The sequence below is a fragment of the Phodopus roborovskii genome, unplaced genomic scaffold (assembly GCF_943737965.1).
Source record: "Phodopus roborovskii unplaced genomic scaffold, PHOROB, whole genome shotgun sequence".
NCBI classification, from domain to species: domain Eukaryota; kingdom Metazoa; phylum Chordata; class Mammalia; order Rodentia; family Cricetidae; genus Phodopus; species Phodopus roborovskii.
In genome coordinates this window covers 10,240,707-10,262,238 of record NW_026126516.1, presented here as the reverse complement: position 1 = coordinate 10,262,238, position 21,532 = coordinate 10,240,707, and the positions used below count along the sequence as shown (strand labels likewise).

At 56.0% G+C, this 21,532-nt stretch overlaps 1 protein-coding gene across 1 annotated transcript; it reads right to left on the bottom strand.

The window, feature by feature from the left end:
• Positions 1 to 266: 266 nt before the first annotated feature.
• On the bottom strand, positions 267 to 2,031 carry Dio3 (iodothyronine deiodinase 3). Its single transcript, XM_051196611.1, has one exon. It carries the CDS (start codon positions 1,822 to 1,824, stop codon positions 910 to 912), a length of 915 nt encoding a protein of 304 aa, XP_051052568.1. The 5' UTR covers positions 1,825 to 2,031; the 3' UTR covers positions 267 to 909.
• Positions 2,032 to 21,532: the final 19,501 nt, after the last annotated feature.

Below are 21,532 nucleotides of genomic sequence, written 5' to 3'. Positions count from 1 at the left end.
AGCTTAAAAGTTTATACACAAGGAATGTTTCCAACACAACACTCACTGACTGGTGGTCTTCACCCCGCCCTAATCGCAGCTCTCTGCCTAGGACTCCCAAGCTCCCCCCCCCCCATATCTCTCTCTTCGAACTACTCCCACCCCCATCCCAAGGAGTTCTAGCCTCTCTCTGGGGCTCTTCAAACCTCGCCAATGCCCCAAGTCACTTCATTTGGTCCCCAGGTCTACCCCTTACCACGCCCCTCCCTCTTCCACCCACGTTTTGATGGTTCCTCGTGGAACCCAGAGCACTCTCCCCCTCTTACTCCAGGCACTATTTTAGAGCCTTCCTGCAATTCAGAGCCGACCCGTGGTCAAGCCCAGTTAGAGACGGTTCGTCATCAGCAGCCGGGCTCCAGCGCACCCAAAGCTAGGCGGGGGGAAAATACCCTGCCCACCCTTTCCCTATCCCGAGCCCCTCCCCCAACCCAAGGACAAGAAATAAACATTAAAGCAGCAGGACTCCCTGCGCGCGCGACAGGTGGGTGCCAGGCAACTAGCAAGAGTCTGTGGCGCTGTTGGAACCCAGCTGCGCTGAGGGCGCGCGCGGGCGTGGCGAACAAGTCTGAGCTGTGAGATGCTAGAGACTGTCGCACATTGCTAAGGAGAGCTGGGGAGCAGGTGTGGGAAAGTCCAGCAGGGACAAAGCTGCCAGTTCGAGTCACAACAATGCAGGTACAAATATAGCAGAGTCCCAGGGATGTTAAATCGTTAGGTGACTGAGAGCCAGGCTCAGACTGAGTCCTGTGGCTGTGCACATCTGTGTCATGGGCACCCCGACAATCTCGACTTCATTGGTAGCACTAGCATGTGGGCCTCGAGGGCCCGAAGACCCAGCCCTCCAATGTCAGTCACTTGTCCCTTGGCTATTTAGAATCGACGTGGCCTAGTACCGTGCAATTGCTCATCATAGTGCTCCAGCCAAGTGCGCAGCTCAGACACCTGGTACCCGTCGGGGCCACGGCCTCCCTGGTACATGATGGTGCCACTTTGGATGACATAGAGACGCTCAAAATAGGCACCGTATGCAGAACTGCTGGAGTTGGCCATGGTGTCCAGGACCAGGGCACAGCCAGGCGCACCTTGTTGCAGTACCCTTGCCGCGACGACACGGTCCTCCAGGCTGCGGTGCTGTGGGATGGTGTAGGGTGAATCTGTGGTCACCCAGCCGTCGGATGGGTGAGCTTCCTCGATATAGATGATGAGGAAGTCAACGTCCTGTTGGTACTTGGTGACCAGACGCTGGAAGGCGCTCATTCGCGCCATGAACGGTGGTCAAGTACAGCTGCCAAAATTGAGCACTAGTGGGCGGCTCCCTTGTGCGTAGTCGAGGATGCGCTGGCTCTGGAAGCCATCAGGTCGGACGACCTCCGAGTTAGGCGCAGGGCCACCTTCGTGGGCCTGCTTGAAGAAATCCAACTTCTGGCCATGCCACACGGCCTTGAGAGAGGCCAGGGTGCACAGACGGTTGTCGTCTGATACACAGACAGGTGGGTCATCGGCGGGCACCTCCTCGCCTTCACTGTTGAGCTCTACTTCGGGCTCGGGATGGGCAGGATGGCGACGGCGCAGGAAATGCTTGCGGATGCACAAGAAGTCTAAAAGCCAGAGCATGAAGGCCGTGCCTAGGAAGCGCGGGAACAGCACGAGGCACGAGGCGGTCTGGGCGCAGACCCTCAGAGAGTGAAGCAGCAGGGAGCGGAGCATGGTGGCCGCGGGCCCCGAAGCCCCCGGGGGTCCTTCACCTTCTCCGACCACCAACCGTGAGGCGGCCTGGCGAGGCATCTGGTCTTCGTCGGCGCAGGGAGCTCAATTTATAGCCAAAGCTTGAATTGGCGGGAGACTCCACCTCCGGCCGGGGCCCGCCCCCTTGCAACTTGAGCCCGGAGGGATCACCCAGAGGCGCGGCCAATGCCCCAGAAATCCTGGGTCGAGGGCGGGTGAAGGCTGGCTGAGGGTGGAGCGGTGCGTCCCAGGGCTGGCAGGGGCGGGTCTGAGCCCCGCAACCAGCTCCAGGGGCGGGGGACCCTGGAGCCGCTGTGGCCGGGCCCTGGGAGCCCGATCCCAGATCCGGGCAGTCGGTGGTGGCAGTGGTCTTGCCCGCGCAAGCGCCACACACCGCCCAGGTCCCAGCGGGCGGGCCCTGGCCCGCGCCCCTCTCGCCGCGCACCTGAGCTGAGTTCCCTGGCGGCCGCAGCGCCGCGCCGGAGCTCCGGTTCGCTTCCCGCGCGCCGCCGCCGCCAACGCCGCCCACGCTGCTGCCGCTCGTGCGGGGTCGCTGCCCAGGTACCGCGGGAGTCAAGGTCCGCGGCCACCGCTCGGCCGGCCCCCCGCTGCAGCCCCACCGGGGACGCGGGCCCGCGAGGAGGCAACTTTGGGTTCCCGCCGCCTTCCCCGCTCGCCCGCGGGCGCCGCTCGACTGCCGCAGCCCGTCCGCCCGCCTCCCGCGCGCGCTCACACTCGCGCCTCGCACACGGCCGCCCCCCGCACCGCCCCGCCACGCACACCGCGCTCCGCGCCCCCCGCCGCTGCCCGAGCTTGCGGCGCGCTGCCCGAGTCCGCGCCGCGCCCGCCCCGTCCCATCTCGTTCCCGCCGGGCGCCACGCTTCCCCGGTCAGTGTCCCCTCGGCTCCAGCCCGGAGGTGCAGAGGGCAGGGCCCGAGGGTGGGCTAGCGCCTGGCTCGGGAGACCCGGAGAGTCGCGGCAAGCGACGCCGAGCCTCGTCCCCGACCGGTTCCCGGACGCCCCGGGCGCGGGACGCTGCGGGCGCGGGGCGCGGGGCAGCGGGCGCGGGGCGGCGCCGGCCCCGGGCGACTCTCCCACTAGGGGTAGCTGTTGCCTGAACGCGGGAGCGCTCCCCTCTCGCCGCTTGCCTCGCCCGGCGCAGCCCCGGCCGCCGGGCGCACCCGTCCCGTTCGTCCCCGGACGTTGCTCTCTGCCCCGGGAACGTCGAGACTGGAGCGCCCGAACTGAGCCACCTTCGCGAACCCGGAGCGCGGCGGCCCGACTCACCGCGGAGGCGCCCGGACGCGTAAAGTGCGTACTTTCAAGCGGCAACGTGTGCTGAGGCTTTTTTAGGGGTGCGGGGTAACTCCCCAACAACGCTGGGTTCCGACCGGCTCCGCCGCGGCCGCCGAGACCTCCTAATCTGTTTCTGCGCGCGGCGCACAGCTGGCGACTTGGGTTCAGGGGCGGCGGGGCGGGGAGGTACCTTGACCTGGGGTCCCCGAGACCCCGAGCAAGTCCCGCTTCGCTACATCCCACAGTGACTGTCCCCTCCCCCCTAAGGCACACTGCTAGAACACCTCTTCAATCGCAGGGCCCTTTCTGGGGTGATGGGACCCAAGCCAGATATCGCAGCTCCAGCGCTCGCCTCCCGTGCGATGCCCTCCCAGGAGAGACCAGCTGCCTAACTTTCCCAGACCTTTCTGGCGTCCAGGAGGAGTGGGCGTCGGCAGGCATCGCTTTCCACTAGCCAAGGAACTTGTCCGGAGAAGTTGACCGCGGGGCAAGGGATCTAGAGGGTGCGCAGGTAGGCGCCCGCCCTTGCCACCGGGTTTCCGCGGTCTCCGCCTGGGGATCCCTCTGCGGGACCTGTGGCTGTTGCAGCTGCATCCCCAAAGTGTGCCTTGCTTGGAGAACAGAGTAACCAGGGGATTTCTCTGCTCTGTGGGACAGGGTGTGTAACCCTGCACTTCCCACCTGAGGGAAGCCTGCAGAGTCCTATATTGTTCCCAGCAGCCATGGAAGGGTCTTTCAAGGGGACTAGGGAAATCTCTGGAAAGTACCTGAATGGGGGTCCCACTCATGTGGTTCTATCCCGAAGCAGAGCTTCTCTGAGCTTGAAGACCCCCCCCCCCACTTCTCTTTTGGACTGGGATGATCCAAAAGTGAGAAAAGACTCTTACTGGAGAGGCTGAGAGGCAGACTGGGGGGCTTCTGAAACCCTTTCTTGGGTAGGGCAAGAGATAATTCTCCTCAGCCCAAGACTCCCTTATCTCTGAGAGACACCGGTTTAGGCACACGCCCTGCTCCTTCCCCCAGGGGATTTGAGGCAGGTCCTTCCCTTCCCGCACCGAGTTTCTGAAAAGGCCACCTGGGATAGGTTCTATGTGTTGGGTGCCTGTGCCACGTGGCAGTCATAGTCTGGGACAGATACAAGTCCAGCCCTGCTGGTCCTGCTCTGTGGTACCTACCAGTCACAGCTGATTATCACTCCTTCCTGGTGACACCCGGGACACCCGGGAAAGCAGCCTTCTCCAGCTGGTGTTGTGTGGGACCAGGCTATGCCCCACACCTCAGGATTCCAGGGTACCAGGCCCCTTTGACTCCCATGACCTCCTGCACAGGTGAGGACAGATCCAAGGTGTGGGTGATTCTGCCTTTGGGACACATACCTGGCTTGGCTCCCTATACCTTCTTCCTCCTACCCCCTAACCTCTGTTTTCCACCGCCCTCCAGGGCAGCACCCCAACTAGCCCTCACTCTTTACCTCTCTACCAGCTGCTTAGACTGTCCGTCTTACACCAGCTGTGGATACTGGCCCAGGGCCAATACCCATCTGAAGTCAGTAGGATACTTGGGCCTCACTGGACCTGGCAGACTTGAGAGGGGACCCAAGTTGGGCTATTGTCACGTTTCAAGGGCCCAGGTGGGGCAAACCCTGGGCCCTCCTGCCTGCCCTCTTTCAGCTCCAGCAGAGGGCAGACAGGGGAGAGAAAAGGCGGGATGTGTTGGCCTGGGTCCATTTGGTGTCCTGGAACAACTCGGGGTGGGGTGGGGGCCCTGGCATGACTGGGGAGGACTGGACTTCCGCCAGTTTTCCACTCCCAAGATCTGGGTCACAGTGGTCTGCCCGTGAGGGGGTGCTGGGTGGTTCTGGCACTCACCCCTTGTCTCCCAGCCTCTGGGTGGGGCTGGTGGGTGTGGCAGGCATAGCCTCTGCCTTTCTTTCCCAAGGCTGCCAGAAGGATCCATGGAACTCAATGGGTAGTGCCCTTCCGTATCTCCCAGCAGGGATAAACCTCCCAGGCGCTCACAGAAGCCGGTTCAGCCCCCACACCTAGAGAAGAGTGTTGGAGAATGTCAGTCTCGTGCTCTGGGTCCTTCTCCACCTCAGTGTGGCTTGGTGGTATGAACTCAGGCCTACTTAGTCATCTCTCTTGACCGCTTCCTCCCTGCATTGACCTCTGAACACTCCAGGGGCTTCCCTCCCTCCGAACTTCCACTCACGGTGCTCCTGTGGCCTTTCTCTTTCCTTTGGGGCCCTCTCATAATCTTTCTTTCCTCTCAAAGCCCTAGTCTGACCTGCCCCCACCCTTCCCCATGTCGGGGAGCCGGGCCTTCCTGCCTGGACTGTCTTCAGTGGAGCATATGCCGTCTACCTGGCCTGTTCTTCCTCAGTGGCCAGCAACCTATCCGCAGATGAAATCCTGTGCCTGCCTGGCAGTCCTGCCCCCGCCCCTCCTCCTCCCAGGATGGCCCAGCTGGGGTCCCTTGGAGCCACTGCCAGGAGGTGCCCAATAAAGCTTTGTACAGTGAGTGACGTGTGCAGTGTGAACTTACCGAAAAGTCTGGATTTGGGGGGGAGGATGTCAAGATGTGTCGTTCCGCCCTCTGCACATGGCAGCGGTAAGCAAGGTGGGGCATGTTGGTGGCGGCAGGGCCGAGTGAGGTCATTTAGGACCTGCTCTCCGGAACATCCACTTTGGGTGTGGCCTCTAATGAACATGCCTCCCTTTGGCCCCTTTATCCATTTTCACCTTCTAGGGTCTGAACATCTGGCCACTTTGACTTCCTTGTGCTGCCGCTCCACTCATGCAGGAGGTTCTAGACACTTTGGAAGATCTTGCCCTGCTCCTGTGGAGCTCCTATGAAATCTCACCGAGACTCACTTTCTGGCCACTGGCCTCCAGTATTGTTTTGCCTGGCCTTTCCTGTCATAGCTTAAGGCCCCCATCCCCTCCCTCCAGCCTATCCTAGGCTCTCACCTGGTCCATGGACAAGCAAGCATCTGCCATGCTCTCTGGGACTCGGCTAGCCCTGGGGGACAGGACAAGGGAAAACGCCCTTTACCAGAAGCTGCCTGTGGGTACCTGGCTCCTGCCTGGCCTTGGGAAGCCAGGTTAATCATACAAGACAGATCCCAGCCTGCCTAGGGGCCACCTTCTTATGTTTCTACCACTGAGCCTCTCTGGAGGTGGGTTCACCAGCTTCCAGATGTGAATCCAGGTTCCTTTGCTTCGAACAGATCAAACGCTTTAATACACCATGGCGTGGAACAAATGTGGAGTGTGTGCGTGCATACATGTGTGACCCTATACCCTTGTTCAGAATGAGTGCAGCTTCCTTCCCAGAAGGCTTCACAAGTGAGATGAGACTGTAAAAGCAGGGATGGAGATACCTCCTGTTTAGGATCAAAGTACAGCCACAGCGAACACCACCCTGACAACAGAAGAATTGCAGATTATTCCCTTAACACCCTGGTGGTGAAATCTGTCCGATTATGACACCAGAGGACCAGTGGAGGAACCAAGTCATCTAACTGTGCCCATGCATGCCTGCAGGCCATGCTGGTCAGAAGCCTGGCCCTGGCCCTGAGGCTCGGTGTGAAGTCTGAGTCTCAGACTCCTGGAAGTGCAGCCATCCAGTTTTAATTTGTGGGTCAGGGGAAGAGAAGGTTCTTCATCTCCCACTGAGGGAGAGACACCCTTCTGAGATGTTTGTCCTCTGGAGGAGGCCATGCCAGGCTCTGATTCTTGTTTGATTTTTCTCTTTCTGTGTGTAGTTTGCACATGGAATGGCAGATGTGTGTTCATCTTCAGGTGCTCTCAACATGGTGGGACCCTGGGTAGGTGCATTAGGTACTCATGGAGACTGCAAAGGAGTTTGCCTAGTGAGTTTCCTGTGTTAGGTGGAGGGGCAGCCTCTGCCTCTTTGTGGCTCTCCTGTGAAACCTGGAGGATCTTCTATCTTGGTACTCCTCCTTGGAAAGGGGCACATACTCTAGTCCTTCGTCCAAGGTTCTCAAAAGGTTCCGATGTGTACTGGGGCCAATGGCTATGGACAAATTGAAATAGAAATATGGCTGGAGGTGTGAAGCCCATAGTATCTGTGCTTTGGTGGAGAAGCCATCCAGGGGTTGCCAAGTTCAAAGCCACTATAGTGGGCAGGTGTAGAGTTTGAAGTTCAGTTGCTTGGTGAATGGCATTTCCAGGACTCTGACATCCCATAAGGCCAGGGCTTTCCATCTGAAGGGGCAATGTCGATCCTCTGACTGCTGTCTAGAACCGTGTCCTGGAACTTCCATGGAATACAACCTGCTTATTTTTGAAGGGGGCAATAGTCTCTTTTCATGTATGTCTATGGGAACATGTGATAATAGTGGCTGGGGCATGGCCTGCATGAATTGTATCTGCATGTATCTTCAGCTCAAGGAAGTCATGATGGGAACCCTCATGGGAGTATAGAGTTAGAAGCAGGAAAGAGAATGCAGAATTAGGGCCAAACCTAGACTTGATCTTGCAGCTTCTGATGATGGCCAGTTCCCTCTTCATCACCTACAAAGCAGAAGCTGGGACCTAGCAGGGGCAGCTCAGGATTGTCTTTCAGGGAGAATGTTTCTTGGGGCCTTGAGTCCCGAGGTCCTCTGCATATCCTACCTCATGGTGCCTCTAGGATGGAAGGACTCAGCAAGGCAGCAGGGGCAAGTACAGGGACAGGGAGGGTGCTTCTCCTCCCCCTAGAGTCCCTTGGCACAGAGACAAAGCACATGCTCCTCGGGAGGAACGGTGGCTTCCCGCTTGGCTCTTCTCTGTGGTCATGGTCCCTGCCCATGGGTGCCATGCTATCCCAGGCAGAGCGGAATCTTCTTGATTCAAAAGTTGCTGCTGCCCATGGAAAGAGAGAGATGGGAGGTCAGGGGGCAGGCCTAGTTCCTGCCCTAATGTTTTTCTTTCCATTTCTGGGAGCTTCTTCAAGCTCTCCTGGTTGAGTAGTTGGGATTGTGAGGTGCAGGAGCTGTGAGGTTGGGTTGTGGTGCGATTCTAGTGACCTCACTCTGTAGATTTGAGTTTTCCCCTGGGAAACTCCCCAGGCAGAGGGGTGGGGTGGAGGCAGGCTCTTCTTGCCTCCTCTTCCTGCCTGGGGGCTATTCCTAGGGGTGGTGACTTCATGTGGGGTAACAGTCTATTTCAGTTAAGTACTTCAGTGTGCTAGGAATACAGTTCCTCAGGGTGCTAGAAACTTTCCAAGTCATGTTTCAGGACACGAGTGTAGGCTTCACTGCCTACCCCATGGTATGGACAATGTGGATCAAGGATGCTCTAGAGCTTGATGTGCCTACTCTGTGCCAGGTGCTCAACTGGGAGCACGTTCATATGTTGGTGCAACACTGGGGAATCTCTATGTCTTTTTCATACTCATAGAATGCTGGTTCTTCCAGGGGAGCAGTGCCCCAGTCCTATTAAGAGATGACACTGCTCATTCACAAGTTGTCCATCTGTCTGCCAGCCTTCCTATTCATCTGTCCATCATCTGTCTACTCACCCACCCACCCATCCTCTATCTCTCCATCTATCCTTCATCTTTCATCCATCTGCCTATCCATCCATCTGTCCACATATTCATCCACTCATCCATTTTATCTGTCCATCCATTATCCATCCACTCATCCATTCATCTACTCATCCGTAAGTCTGTCCAACTACTCATCGACAGTCCCTTTGTCACCCATCTACTCATCCACCCATTTGTCAAGCCAGCCATTAATATGTCTCTTTGCCCATCCATTTGGTACCTACAGTGTTTAAGCTGATTTGAAGGCCTAGACCAACCCCTCTAATGGTGGGCTCAGGTCTTCCTCCGAGAGATGAGTGCTAGGAGACCAGGATGTCCTGGATGATTCTGGCCCAGTGATGTCCCCAGAGCATGGAGTAAGAGTTAGGGAGAAGAACGGGCTTGTAGACAGAGTTGGCATCGTGGTCATCCTCATACAGCCCAGTAAAGCCCAACTCCTTTTTGTCCCCGGTGGTCAGTGGCACAGGGTGCTGCTGCTTGTGGATGAGTAGGAAGCCACAGCCTTCAAAGATCTGGGTGGAAGAGAAGCCGGGTGAAATCTAAGCTAGAATGGCTGCTGCGCTTCCAATGCACTTGGTTGAAGGTAGAGGGGTAAGGGTAGGTGCCCACTCAGGTGGCGGTGGTGGAAGGGCACAGGCACACCGGCCATGATGTCTTCCTCTAGGTCCTGAGCCATGGTGTGCTTAGCACAGTTTGCTCATGCACAGATCTGTTCTCTGGGGACCAGCTCCCCCTCTCTCAAACTAGACCGTCTTGCTGTACGTCACCTTGGGTCCTCCAGGGATCCTGTTGCCCTAGAGATAAGATCCAGCATCCTAGAATTCTTGAAACATTCTCCCAGAGACCTGGAAGGAGACAGAGGATGTGGATAGTTCCTAGCAGGGTGGCAAGCTTTGGTTCCAGGAGAACCCCAGTATGGGCCTGTGAGAACTCACAGGGAACAGCCTTATAACACCAGCCCTGGGGTGGAGGGAGCCAGTCTCTAGTTTCTAGCACTATGGCCAGGCAGGTGGAGTTTGGGATACTGAAGGCCAGCATGTCCTGCCCTTGGGGGACATCTGTCTCTATCAATGACTAACCATTGTGCCACAGAACTGCCTGCTGCTGGCTTTGAAGGCTTGAAGCCTTTTAGGGGCACTGTGGTGGCCCAGGGAGAAGGCTGGGGCAGGCTAGCTTTACTGGGCCTTTGAGGACTATGGATGCTGATAAAGTTACAGTTCAGGGGTCTGGACTCTGGAGCCAATGGAATTGCTTCCTGGGGACTCTAGACCTGCCCATAGTGAGTAGCTAATGGGTGGGGCTTGGAAGGCCTGAGCATATCCCATGGAAGAGACTGGGACTGGGTCTACCCAGAAATCGGTGGTCACGAACTGCTTAAGGGGTGGGTGAGGGGAGAGGACAGAGCCCCCTTCTAGTGCCCAGAATGGAAGGGTGGGGCAGAAAGCTGGGGGTGTAAAGTGACAGGCGGGCTGAGGGAAGAGGTGTACTTTGGGAAGGGAGGTTGGTATCCACACCCCTGCTCTGCCTCCTTCTCCACCCTCCACTCCCTGCTCACTCAGGGAGGGACCCCTACCAATTGGAAGACTTCCACAGTGAGGCCCTTACCCTACACCGCCCGCTGGGTTAGCAACCTTGAAGGGCTTCCCCAAACAGGACCATAGCCCGACTGTCTGCAGGCTTGAGTGGTCAACAAGGCGGGTACAGTGGCTGCCCACTCCTGAGAGTGGCCAGGTGGGAGGTGGGGATGATTGTTGAGGTTAGGGGACTGGATGAATCCTAGACCCTGAATGCAGTCGCCTCCCCAAGACCCGGTGTGGGGCTGATACTGCTGGGACCCTGTCATGTCCTGGAGGGATCCTGGGGCACCTCTGTCCTCAGGAAGGGCTCTTTGGAGAGGCAAAAAGAACACATGTCTACACCTCCAGATTCTGAAAATGGATTTCTCCCAGGCAGCCAGAGACTCAGAGTGCCTTCTCTCCCCTGAGCAGGAGCCAGGAAAACAGCAGGGGGCGGGGCTTAAAGAGAACCAGGGGGAGCCCGCAGAATCTGGAGGCTTGAATTCAAGACCTGCCGCCCACTGGTAGGCAGTGTGGCCTGGCTTTACCTCTGGACCTGGGTTTTTCTAACCAGTAGATCAGTGCTACCCTTACCTCTTGAGAGATGCTTGGAAGGTACATCCTTGGTCATCCTCACCTGCCTACAGGATGTGTCAGCCAGTTCCCGCAGGAAAGCTCCAAACAGTGTCTACTATTCTGAACCGCAAATCTTCGCTGTGTGAACTCAGGGAAGTGGCTCCCTCTCTTGGAGCTTGGTTCTTTCTAACTCTGGGGCAAGAATCTCCACTTCTTGAGGTCACGGGGGGGGGGGGGGGCTCAGGTGGGATGAGGGGATGCCAGACTCAGCTCTGTGTGGATTCTGGTTGGCAGGGACTGTCTGTCCTGTGTGTGGCCTGGCTTTGGCTGGGCCTTTCCAGTCCCTCCCTGGCCTCACCCAGCAGCCTCCTGTAAGAAGCCTTCCCTGCTAAGGCCTGACCCTCCCAGACTCTTGCTGGGGGCTCTGATATGTCCACTGGGCTCTGCACAGGCCTCCTCTCCTCTGCCCTCCATTTCCTAGGATCTGGGTGTTGTAATAAAAGCTGCCCTCTGCTCAGCACACCGCCCCTGATGTGGATTTGTGTTCCAGGCCTTGGTGGGGGCTGTTTCTTCTTCATTATCTCCACCTTCTGTGGACACCTCAATATCAACCGCTGCCCCCCTGTGCTCCTGGCTCCCCAGTGGCCTCAGCGGAGACTGACCAGGGCTCAGGAGACAGGAACGATGGCTGTGCAGAGAGACCTGCATCTGTAGGATTTGAACATGGTCTCTGTCTCAAGTTCTGGCTTTTGTCTCCAGCCATGGGCTCCACATAAGCTTTCAGAGCTCTGTACAGATAGTCCATCCCAGGACTCTCACGCCATTTCTCACTAGGTACCCTCTCTTCCTTCTCCACCCCCAACCACCGAAGAAGTCCCTTCTTCAGGGCCCTGGCTCACCAGCTTCCAGAAGGCTGGAGATGGTGTGTCCATGATGGTGTCTTGTTTTCTACCTCCTCCTAGCATAGTAGTTAACTCCAAATTCAGGCAGTGTGCATCTGGAGAGTCAAACCTGAGCCTCTTTTGTAATAGGCTATGTACCCATCTGCTCAAACCCTTGGCAAGGGTGTATAAAAAGTGATCGTGAACCCTCTGAGTCCCTTTGAGGGAAGAGAGAAGTGAGTCTGCCTTTCTGCTCCCTGTGTTTACTGTTGGATGGCAGGTGTGATGGCAGGGGCTACTTACTATGCCATGTTGGCTGCTGGAGGGAAACTGGTAGTTGAAGATGGCTTGTCAAAGAAAAGGAGTTACCACTGCTCCAGCCTCTGTTGCTAAAACTCAGAAGATGCATGAGACAGGGTAGGAGGGGGTACTTTGTAGCTTGTTCAATCCTGTGTTCTGTGGCATTGGTCACAGTAACAAAATGTATGCTAATTAAAATAGATTTGGATAGGGAAGTTGGCTAACTGTTTGTGAATGACTAAAGGACCACAACTGCTTAGAGGCTTGTCTTCATTTGGGCTTGCAGCAGGGTGTTCCTGTGGCTTTGGGTATTGACCTGGCCACGCAACTGTGTGATCCTGGGCCAGTCAGTAATGAGTCAGGGTTATTGTGTGACACATGGGTGATGCTGTCTTTGCTGAGCCGGACCTAGATGACGGGACACACAGTAGAAGGACCTCTCCAAGCTGGTCTTGGTGTGAATCTCCCCTGTGGTGGCAGTGTGTGTGTGTGTGTGTGTGTGTGTGTGTGTGTGTGAGAGAGAGAGAGAGAGAGAGAGAATTTCCTTTCTCCTTCCTTTCAATACCACCTTTCTTTCCTTGTGCCTCAGCTCTTCTGGGAAGCTGCTGGATTTAATGAGCCTGGATGAAAACCCCTATCTCCTAAGAGGAATGACTTCTACTGGGGACCCAGTTAGCAGCCAGCCCCTGGCTGCAGACAAAGAGGAGACCCTCCCAAGGTTGCCATGTTGCAGTCAACATTAGCTGGCTGCCCTGACTCAACCTTTTGGACAGACGAGGCCTCTGGCTACTCTAGCACGGTCAGCTCACTGCTCTGAGGTCTTCTCGTCCCCAGGGAAGCTCCAGGTGAGGGTGTCTGGGAGGCCACACCTGCCCCTTAGGGCCCTGGCCTCAGAGCCACTGGCTAGGTGTGGCCAGGAATGACCAGGGACTCAGGGTTCCTCCTAGGCATGTGAGTCCCTCTGTCCCAACTGTTTTGGGACCACACGTGACTTCCCTTCCATGTGACTCAGAGCAGCCCAGGGCAACAGGAGACAAATCAATTTTCACCTAGTAACTCACAGACAGCATGCAGCGCTAACCCATTCTGGCATGAGTACAGCCCAGCATCTCTATAATTTTCCCAGGCATGAAGGCTGAAACCCAACCCTTACATTGTGGCTCCCCCCCCCCCCAGCCCCACCTCCTCACTGGCTTGCAGCTACTCCCCTGCCCACTTTCTATTTACGAATTTCCCTGTCCCAGCTGCATAGTCCCTTGTCCGTGCTAACATGGTGCCACAGGTCTTTGAGTCCTGGGGAGGAGGCTTATTCTGATGTTGGAGGTGTGGCGTCGTGTGCGTGGCTCACATCTCACAGTGGCCTCTGGCGGGCAGATTCCCCTGGGGCTAGAGTGGGACAGGGCAAGGGGCGGAGATTATGAGTGTGTGTCCCTCAGGGCTCACTCTGTTCTTACAGGATTCACTCTTGAGGCATGACTCTGATCTCCACACATAGACTCCTGGGGACACTCAAGCCGTAGTCCCCAGGAGCATTTCATGGATAGGGTCCTACAGTGCTTGTCCTTTTGTGACAGAACTGAATGTCCTCCAGGGTCATCCATCGCACCCTTGGGCCGCTGCATCTTCTGGCTGTAGTCATCAGCGCGGGAGATCCTTGCTCAGTGCCTCCTCCATGGTGTCCATCTATGCCTCATTGCTGCTGCTACGGCTTCTCACTGCCCGTGTTCAACCCCACCCCAGCTCAAGCTGTTTTCCCAGCAATCCAAACTACAGTGGGCTCTGCTCAGACCAAGGGCTTGTTCCTGAAGGACCCACACCTTGGTGAGGGACGGAAGGGGCACCCATGTGAGCCATGTACCATAGGGTGACCTGGGGTGACTTGGCCTTGGGATGGACCAGGTTGAGTGGTCAGCTTAATGGCTGACTTCCTGCTCTTCGTGGCTAGGAGCCTTCTGGAGCTGCTGGGCTGCATTCAGGCCCTGGGAGGACACTGGCACTCCAACTTGTCTGTTGGCCCTATGTTTCTAATGTTCCAGGACTTTCCAGAGTTGGCAGGAGTGTCGGTTAAGGTGTATATATATGCTCCCTGATACTGGGGGTTGAAGGGGTGGGGTCTCTGGCTTGGGGATGGCCGCTGCCACTCTGCCATGCTGAGATCCTATCTGGAGAGAGGATGGTATATATGGGCAGTGGCCACTCTCACTCAGGACCTCAAATGGTTATGGGACTAACCCTGGCAAGAGCCAAAGGGGCACAGTCAGGAAAGCAAGGAGGGCTCATGAGCCTGGGAAGGCCAATAGTTTTTGTTTTGTTTTGGTTTTGTTTGTTTGTTTGTTTTTTTCTTCTCTTTGAACTTGCTATGTGGACCGAGCTGGCCTGGAACTCACAGAGACCCACTTGCTTCTGCTTCCTGAGTGCTGGGATTAAAGGTGTTCGGCACCACACCCAGCTTTGATGGCTAGTTTTCATCAATAACTCCACACTCCAGACTCAGTTGGGAATGGAGTCTCAGTGGAGAATGGTCTAGATCTGCTTGGTCTGTGGGCATGCCTGTGTGTGTGTGTGTGTGTGTGTGTGTGTGTGTGTGTTTGTCTCAGTTGCCTTAGCTGATGTAGGAGGACCCTGCCTGAACAACGCCATCCTCGGGTTTGGGGCCCAGGACTGCAAGAGTAGAGGGAACTAGCTTCCACGAGCATGCCCACAGCTGCGTCACTCCTCGCTTGGCTGAGGATGTGATGTGACCTTTGGTCTCTAGCTCCTGCTGCTGTGACTGTCCCAAAGTAAGGGGCTATAAGCTGGAAGTGTGCGCTGAAACACACCCTTTTCCCCCTGAGCCGCCTGTTTGTCATGGTCATTTTACCACAGCATCAGAAAGAAGCTCGGACAGCCGAGACGGGGTGGGAGAAACGTCCCCAGGTAGGTGCTGCGGGCCCGGGGACCATGGGGCCTAGGGCACCAGGACAAAGCTGCTGCTGCAGATGCCCCTTACTCTCCTCTCTACTGGAACTCTACCTCTCATGGCACTGGCATCTATCAGGGGCTGACAGCGGGACCACAGTGGGGTGGAGAAGGGCATCTTGGGGAGAGGTTCGTCACTGAACGCAATTATAGGTCCTTCTGAAGCTCTGTACCAACCGCCTGCCCTTCCAGCCCTCACCTACCCACTGTCTGCCTTACCTCTGCAGCAAGAACCTCAGTTTACCCTGGAGCTGAGAGAGGCCCCAGTATGCCTTCCTAGGTAAGGAGTTTGCCCTCAGCTGACTGTTCTGTGTCCATGAGGCCCGGGCAGCTGAGTAAGGCCAACAGCCAGTGAGCTCTGTGGGCCCAGGAGGGGGAAAATGGCAGTACATTTGCCCCGCCCCCAGGACGGCCCCATCTACTACTGCCTACTTCCAGGCCCTGGTGGGTTTGGGTGTGGTCCCCTTTGTCCTTATGCTCTACCCTGACCTAGGTCAGTAGCTTCTGGTCCCTCAGCTCCTAGGGAAAGCCCAGTACCCAGCTGGGGTGTGCTCTGTCCTCTGATCTCTGTGTGGGGGAGGGTCAGGATCCTAGAGGCCCTCTTGTACTTAGTCAGCAGGATCCTTGGAGTCTCTGGGTAAATGTGGAGGCTGAGGACACACTCTATGCGGGCCTTGCCCTTGGGAAGTGTCTGGACTCTGCAGACACAGAGAGGAGCAAGCCAGGCTAATGTGCTCTAGACCATACACGAGGCCTGGCTTAGTCTTGCTGCTTTGCTCTGAGGTGCCCCTTGTTCTCAGCACGACATCCTATCCCTGCCCCAGGGCCTTTGCACTCTCTGCCCTCCCTGCCTTGAACACCCTCCCTGGCTGCAGGGCTATTCCTATGAGTGAGGGTACAGGATTGGTGGCCATGACAAGGTCCAAAATAGCTGTGGCTTAGACAAGGGGAGGCTGTATTGTTTGGCCAAGAAACGCAGGCCAGCTGACCCTTGAGACCTGATTTTATACTGTATACTCCTATTAGCAATTTTATCATTTGCTTAATGGTTTAAAATCAACTTTCTTTTTAAGCTTAAACGCTTATGACCTAAATGGCAGAATCTGGAACTGTGGGTTGGACATGCTATATATATATATATATTTCAATACATGTGACCATAAATAAATGTTAAAACAGGATTTCTCTTTCTTTCTGGACACCCTTTAAAATCATCTGTCAGTTCTCTTTGGGGAGCCTTGTGTTGCCTGACGGAGGGGCTGAGGTTTCTAGGAGTCATGTGCCTGGGTCTCTGAGGTCCTTGGTTCAATTAAGGCCCAGGCCCCTGCCTCCCTCCTCACAGCCACTCACTGCTTCTTGGAGATGGACTCCTCCCGGAGAAGTGATGTCTAAGGTAATGGCCCCAGGCAGACGGGCAGTTGCCTGTGCGTGTCCTGCAAGCATGACCTTGGGGGTCTCTTGGGTCTGAACCCAGACACCTCTGGCCTCAGGGGCTTACATGGGTGATCTAAGTTCACTTTTAGCCTCTCATGCTGTTCACTGGTTCTGACCGCTCTGGGCTCTCTTTGTCCTTGTAGTTGGGCATCTTCTCAGGCTCCCTCAGGGAAGCACCAGCTCTGGGCCCTGTCACTCCCCTCTTCTGGGAAGATCTCCTCTGCTCTCTCACAAGCAGAAGGGTGGGATCCCTACTCCCCACCCCACCACTGAGGAGTCTTTCCCAGGAATGCTCTGGGCCCCCTACAAGGGCAGGCAGCAGGCGGGGCTCTGGGATGTATGGAGTGACCAGCAGGGGCCTGTCTGGGTCACTGCCTAGAATCTGGCTCCCACCCAGGGATGTCTTGGAGGCGGTGTCATTTGCAGCTAAGCCATCCTCCTTCGGGTACCCTGCCAGGGCCCTGCAGGCGGGACTGGGAGATGTTTGTGGCCCAGGGTTGGGGCTGATGGAAAATGTGAGACTTGGACTCTTCTGGAGTCTGGGGGCTGCGGACATGGATGATAGAGACTCAGCGCCTCACTGGGTCTGTGAAGGAGAACTGGGGGTCTTGCTGGGTGGGGCCTGGGGGATGTACAGTGTGTCCCTGTCACTGCTTCTGTTTATTCTGTGGCCCATCCCTCCTCCCAGACCCTCCTCCAGTCCCCTTCTGCCCCTCCTTCTAGCCAAATGTCAGCCTTTGGGGGCCATTGCTCATGTGGGTGGGTCACACAGCAGCCTGCCAGTGTCTTGGTGGGTTATAGCTGCATCTTGCTTTCCCTTGCTTTTCTGTTACACACTCATCGCCAACCCCCATTGGGGAACACCGGTGTCTGTCATCTCCCGGGTGTGTGTGTGTGTGTGTGTGTGTGTGTGTGTGTGTGTCGTACAGCTCCTAGCTCGAGTGTAGCCCAGGCTGCCTCATATGTAGGGTATGTAGGGCTTTATCTACTGGCCTTGGGCAGGGCCAGGCCAGTTCCTGGGTTTTCTCAGTGAGGCTGCAAGCCTAGTTTCCTGGGGGCTGCTGGATCCAAGCCCTTGCTTCCTGCTGGTAGGGCTGGGGGAGGGGCAGGTTGATGGGGGGTTGTGGGAGTGGAAGGATGGAGGGGATGGGGATGACCACATGGCTTCTTAGTGTCACAGCTCACTTCAGGGAGGCCCAGGAGCTAGAAAACAGGAGAGCCCCATGGGAAAGAAACCATGGCCTTTCAGTCTCTGACTTGGTAAGGAGTCATCAGAAGGTCCAGCCCACCCTCTCTCTCATTTCTGGGGGAGTGAGGAGCAGTCTGCAAGCCTCCATGTCCAGCCTGTGGGGTAAATTGGAGGTTGCCATCCTGTTCTTGCTCTTCTGCAGCCTCCTGTGGCTGGGCGGAGCCTTGCTGCATGCGTGACCTCAGAGAAGCGGAGTTTTGGCCCTCCTTATGGCTAAGGGCCACCAACACCTAGTGGTCCCGTTATTGTGCCTCTGGGAGGTACAACCCTAGAAGTGGTTGGCTGCCCTCCCTCTAAGGCCTGTGCCCCTCCCCCATACCGCTTTCTAGGCCAATGGGAAAGGGTATGACCAGTTTCTCTCCTAATGTGTTGCAATTTTCCTGGAAATGTGAGTGATCCCAGAGGGGACCTGAACCTCTGGTCTCTCTCACAGGCTGCACCATGGACTTCAGCTGGCGGGACAATTCCCAGGGTGGCCTTTCCAGGAACTGGTGGTCTGCGGCTAGACCAGGGCCCCCAATGGGCAGTGTGGAGGAGCACTTCCAGGGTTAGGGAACAGTTGGTGGAGTAGGGCACAGGGAGGGAAGTGGGGAGTGACAGGGTTGGGGATGACCCTTTGGCTCTTTGGTTCCTATGCAGCTGAGCTTTATGGGTAAGGAGGTTGCTCCTGGGGTTCTCAGGTTCCTCTTGCTTCTCAGGGCTTTGTTCCCTGGGACTATGGTGCAGCTTTACAGTGTGGGGACCAGATCCTTCGATAACTGTGGATGGCCTGAGGTTAGTAGCCCTAGTATCAGACTTGCGTGTCACCCAGAGGAAGGCTGTACCTATGAATTCTCTGCCTCCCTCTCCCCCTCGTGTGTGTGTGTGTGTGTGTGTAGGTTAGAAGACAACCTTGGATTTAGCTTCCTTCTTGTATTATTATTATTACTACTACTATTGGAAGGGTTTCTCATTGAAGCTGGGGCTCACTGCTTCAGGTGAGCTGCCTGGCCATTAAGTGCAGGGATCTGCCTGTCTCTTCCTCCCCAGGTCTGGGATTACAGGTGTGTGTTGTATTTTCACAAGGATTCTGAGAATCCAAACTCAGGTTACCTGTTTGCATGGCCAGTGCCTTACCATCTGGGCCATCCTCTTAGCTTCTGAGTCCTGGTCATTATAAGGTGTGTGGGAGCTGGCTGATTGCTCTGCTGCCCGGAGACGCCATAGGCCAGTCCTTTTCTGCACACTTCAGGGGATTAACCTGACTTGGGTAGCAAGCATGTGAAGGAAAAACAAGCACACAGACGCTGCTGGTCTGGGATCGGGTGGGCAGGGCTCTCTGGTGGTGACATTGGAGCACCCTAGAAGCTCACGTGTTTATTATAAGCAGCTGAACAGGCAGCCAGGTTATTGCATACAGATAAACAAGAGGGATGGTTTGGCTCATCTCAGGAGAAGCAGTTTCCACAGGGGAGATGGCCTCATGCTGTGAAGATCCAGGAGAAAGTTGTGGGGCTCTGGTGGACAGCCCTCCCCCCATACACATGGTCAATATTTGCACTTTGACCTGAGGAAGGCCTTGCCATCCCTCTGAGCTTTGCCTGGGGAAGGCTTTGTCACTCCCATGTGGTTGGGCCATTGGGGTCCATGATGTGGTAGTGCCCATGTCAACAACACATAATCATGCAGGGTTCCACTTCTCCCTACCACCCTGGGCCCTTGCTTCCTCTGCTACTCACCCAGAAGAGGATGCCCTATGGCCCAACCAGTGTCCTGCGTGCCTCTTTTGATTTCTGTACCTGTTTGTTCTTCCACTGGTTCAAGTAAGAGTCTGGCAGACAGTATGCTGTGGGGGATGCCACTGGGAGCCAGCACCAGCCCGCACTCCCCTGCCATCAGTAAAAGGGAAAAAGCAGGTTCTGTTAGGCGCTGGGGTGGGCTCTCTGCCTGGGAGTGCAGGGCCTCACCCCTACTCCACCCCACCCATTCCCTCCAGGTGCTGCCCTGCTGCTGGGTCCAGGCTTCTCCTGGGCCTCACCAGTGGCTCCTCCCCCTTTCTCTCACCTTGGAAACTGGAGCCAGGCTTCAGTGGCCTGCCCATTACTGCAGGATGCTGCCCCAGGCATGGAGCCTCCCACTTTCTTGAGCCCACACAGGCCAGTCCGGCTCCCCAGTGCATACTCTGCATTCTCTAGCCTGGTCATCAGCCAGCACTGCCCCCCCCCATCCCATGGTGTACCCTACCTTTAGCTTCACTTGGCAATCCCCACAGCGGTGGGCTTGGAGCTCACTGTCAGTCATTGGCTCTGGGTCCACACCAGCATGCCTCCACAGGAAGCCGAGATGTTATTCAGGGACCCTCCTGGCCGCTGCTGCCTTGGCACGCCTCATAGCTTCCCTCCAGAACCAAGGCACAAACTGCCTTCCATCACTGTTGGTAACAGCTGGCTGGGGGTGCCTCAATGCCACTCTCTCTTTCTCCACAACCAGAGTTATTTCTGGCTGTCTCAGGGTCACCCCAGAATTTGTCCTTTTCTAGCCTCCCTTGAAGTCGGCAAACTTACTCTAGGCCTAGTTCAGTGGCTCCCCAAAGTGGAAAGCACATGCACCCTGGACTTTCTGCTGAGCCCGGCTCCTCCTTTAGCCTAGGCTTCTAAGGGAGAGGCAGAGTATGATTTGAGGGAGGCCCTGTCACTTGGGATCACAAGGACAGTGGCTCTGCCTACAGCAGCAGTGACCCTCCCAGGCTGTAGTGGGTAATCCTTTGTCCGCAGGGCCACCCCAACCCTGGCTCTTGGAAACACCAACCCGATGACCCTAACTGGCCTCTGCAGCCCTCGATGGAGTCTATTATGGAGTCCCACCTGGGACTTCCGGGTAGGACCCTTCTGTAATGGTCTTGCAGTGAACTTGTAACGGTGGCCACACCCCCTGGGCGTGGCCTCAGGCAGATGGAAGCAGGTAAGAGGGGGTTTGAGGCTGGTTTTCCTTGGCCTGGTCTTTCAGGTGGGTTAGCTGATCTGGTATGAAGGGCAGAGAAGTGATCCCATGGCTTTTTTTTTTTTTTTTTTTAGATTTTCTGTGTGAGTGTTCCCCAATAAACCCCATTTATCATTTATCTTGGGTCTAGTGAAATAATTGCATCCTTGCCTTCACCCTTCCTCTTCCTCCTGGGCAGCCTCTGGAGCTGAGAACACCTGACTCTTAGACCAGAGCATCCTGTGTGCAGTGACAGCTCACAGACTCACTCCTTTGCACATACCTGGACCCCTGCGGGGCACAACTACAGCACAGCATCATTTTGTTTAGCTCTATGTCCCTCTCCCTGTGTACTAGCAGGACACGTTTAAAAAATCTGTTCTTGTTGCTAGGATAAAATATCCTAACAAAACAACTTGTTTATTTATTAATTTATTTCACAGTTGCAAGTTATGGCCCTTCATAGTGGAGAAGTCATGGCAGCAGGAACCAGCTAGTGACACCTAGGGCCACACCTAATCATACCTAGGGTCAAGATCAGAGTGAAAGAGTGGATGCCTGCATGTTTGTGCTCAGCTTGACCGCTCTACTTTTACGCTGTCTAGGACCCCAACCTACTTTTAGGGTGAGTCCTCCCTCATCAGTTCACATATGCAAGAGACTCCCCCACAGACACACCCGCAGGCTAACGAGATCTAGATGCTCTCTCACTGAGGTCCTCTCCGTAGGTGAGTACAGGTTGTGTCAAGTTGGCAATTACAACTAACCACCACAATCCCATTCCTTGCCAACCTGACGCACAAACATGTCACCTCAGGCCATACCCTTCTATCTGTTCTTTCCAAAGCCTCATGTTTATCTCATAATGTAAGACAGAGTCCAATTATAAAGGTGCCCATAGACTTTAAACAGTCCAACACTTGGTGCTGGACTCGTCAATGCAGGGAAATTACTGCTCTTTCAAAGGACCTGCGTTCGGTTCCCAGCATCCACCAGAGCTCACA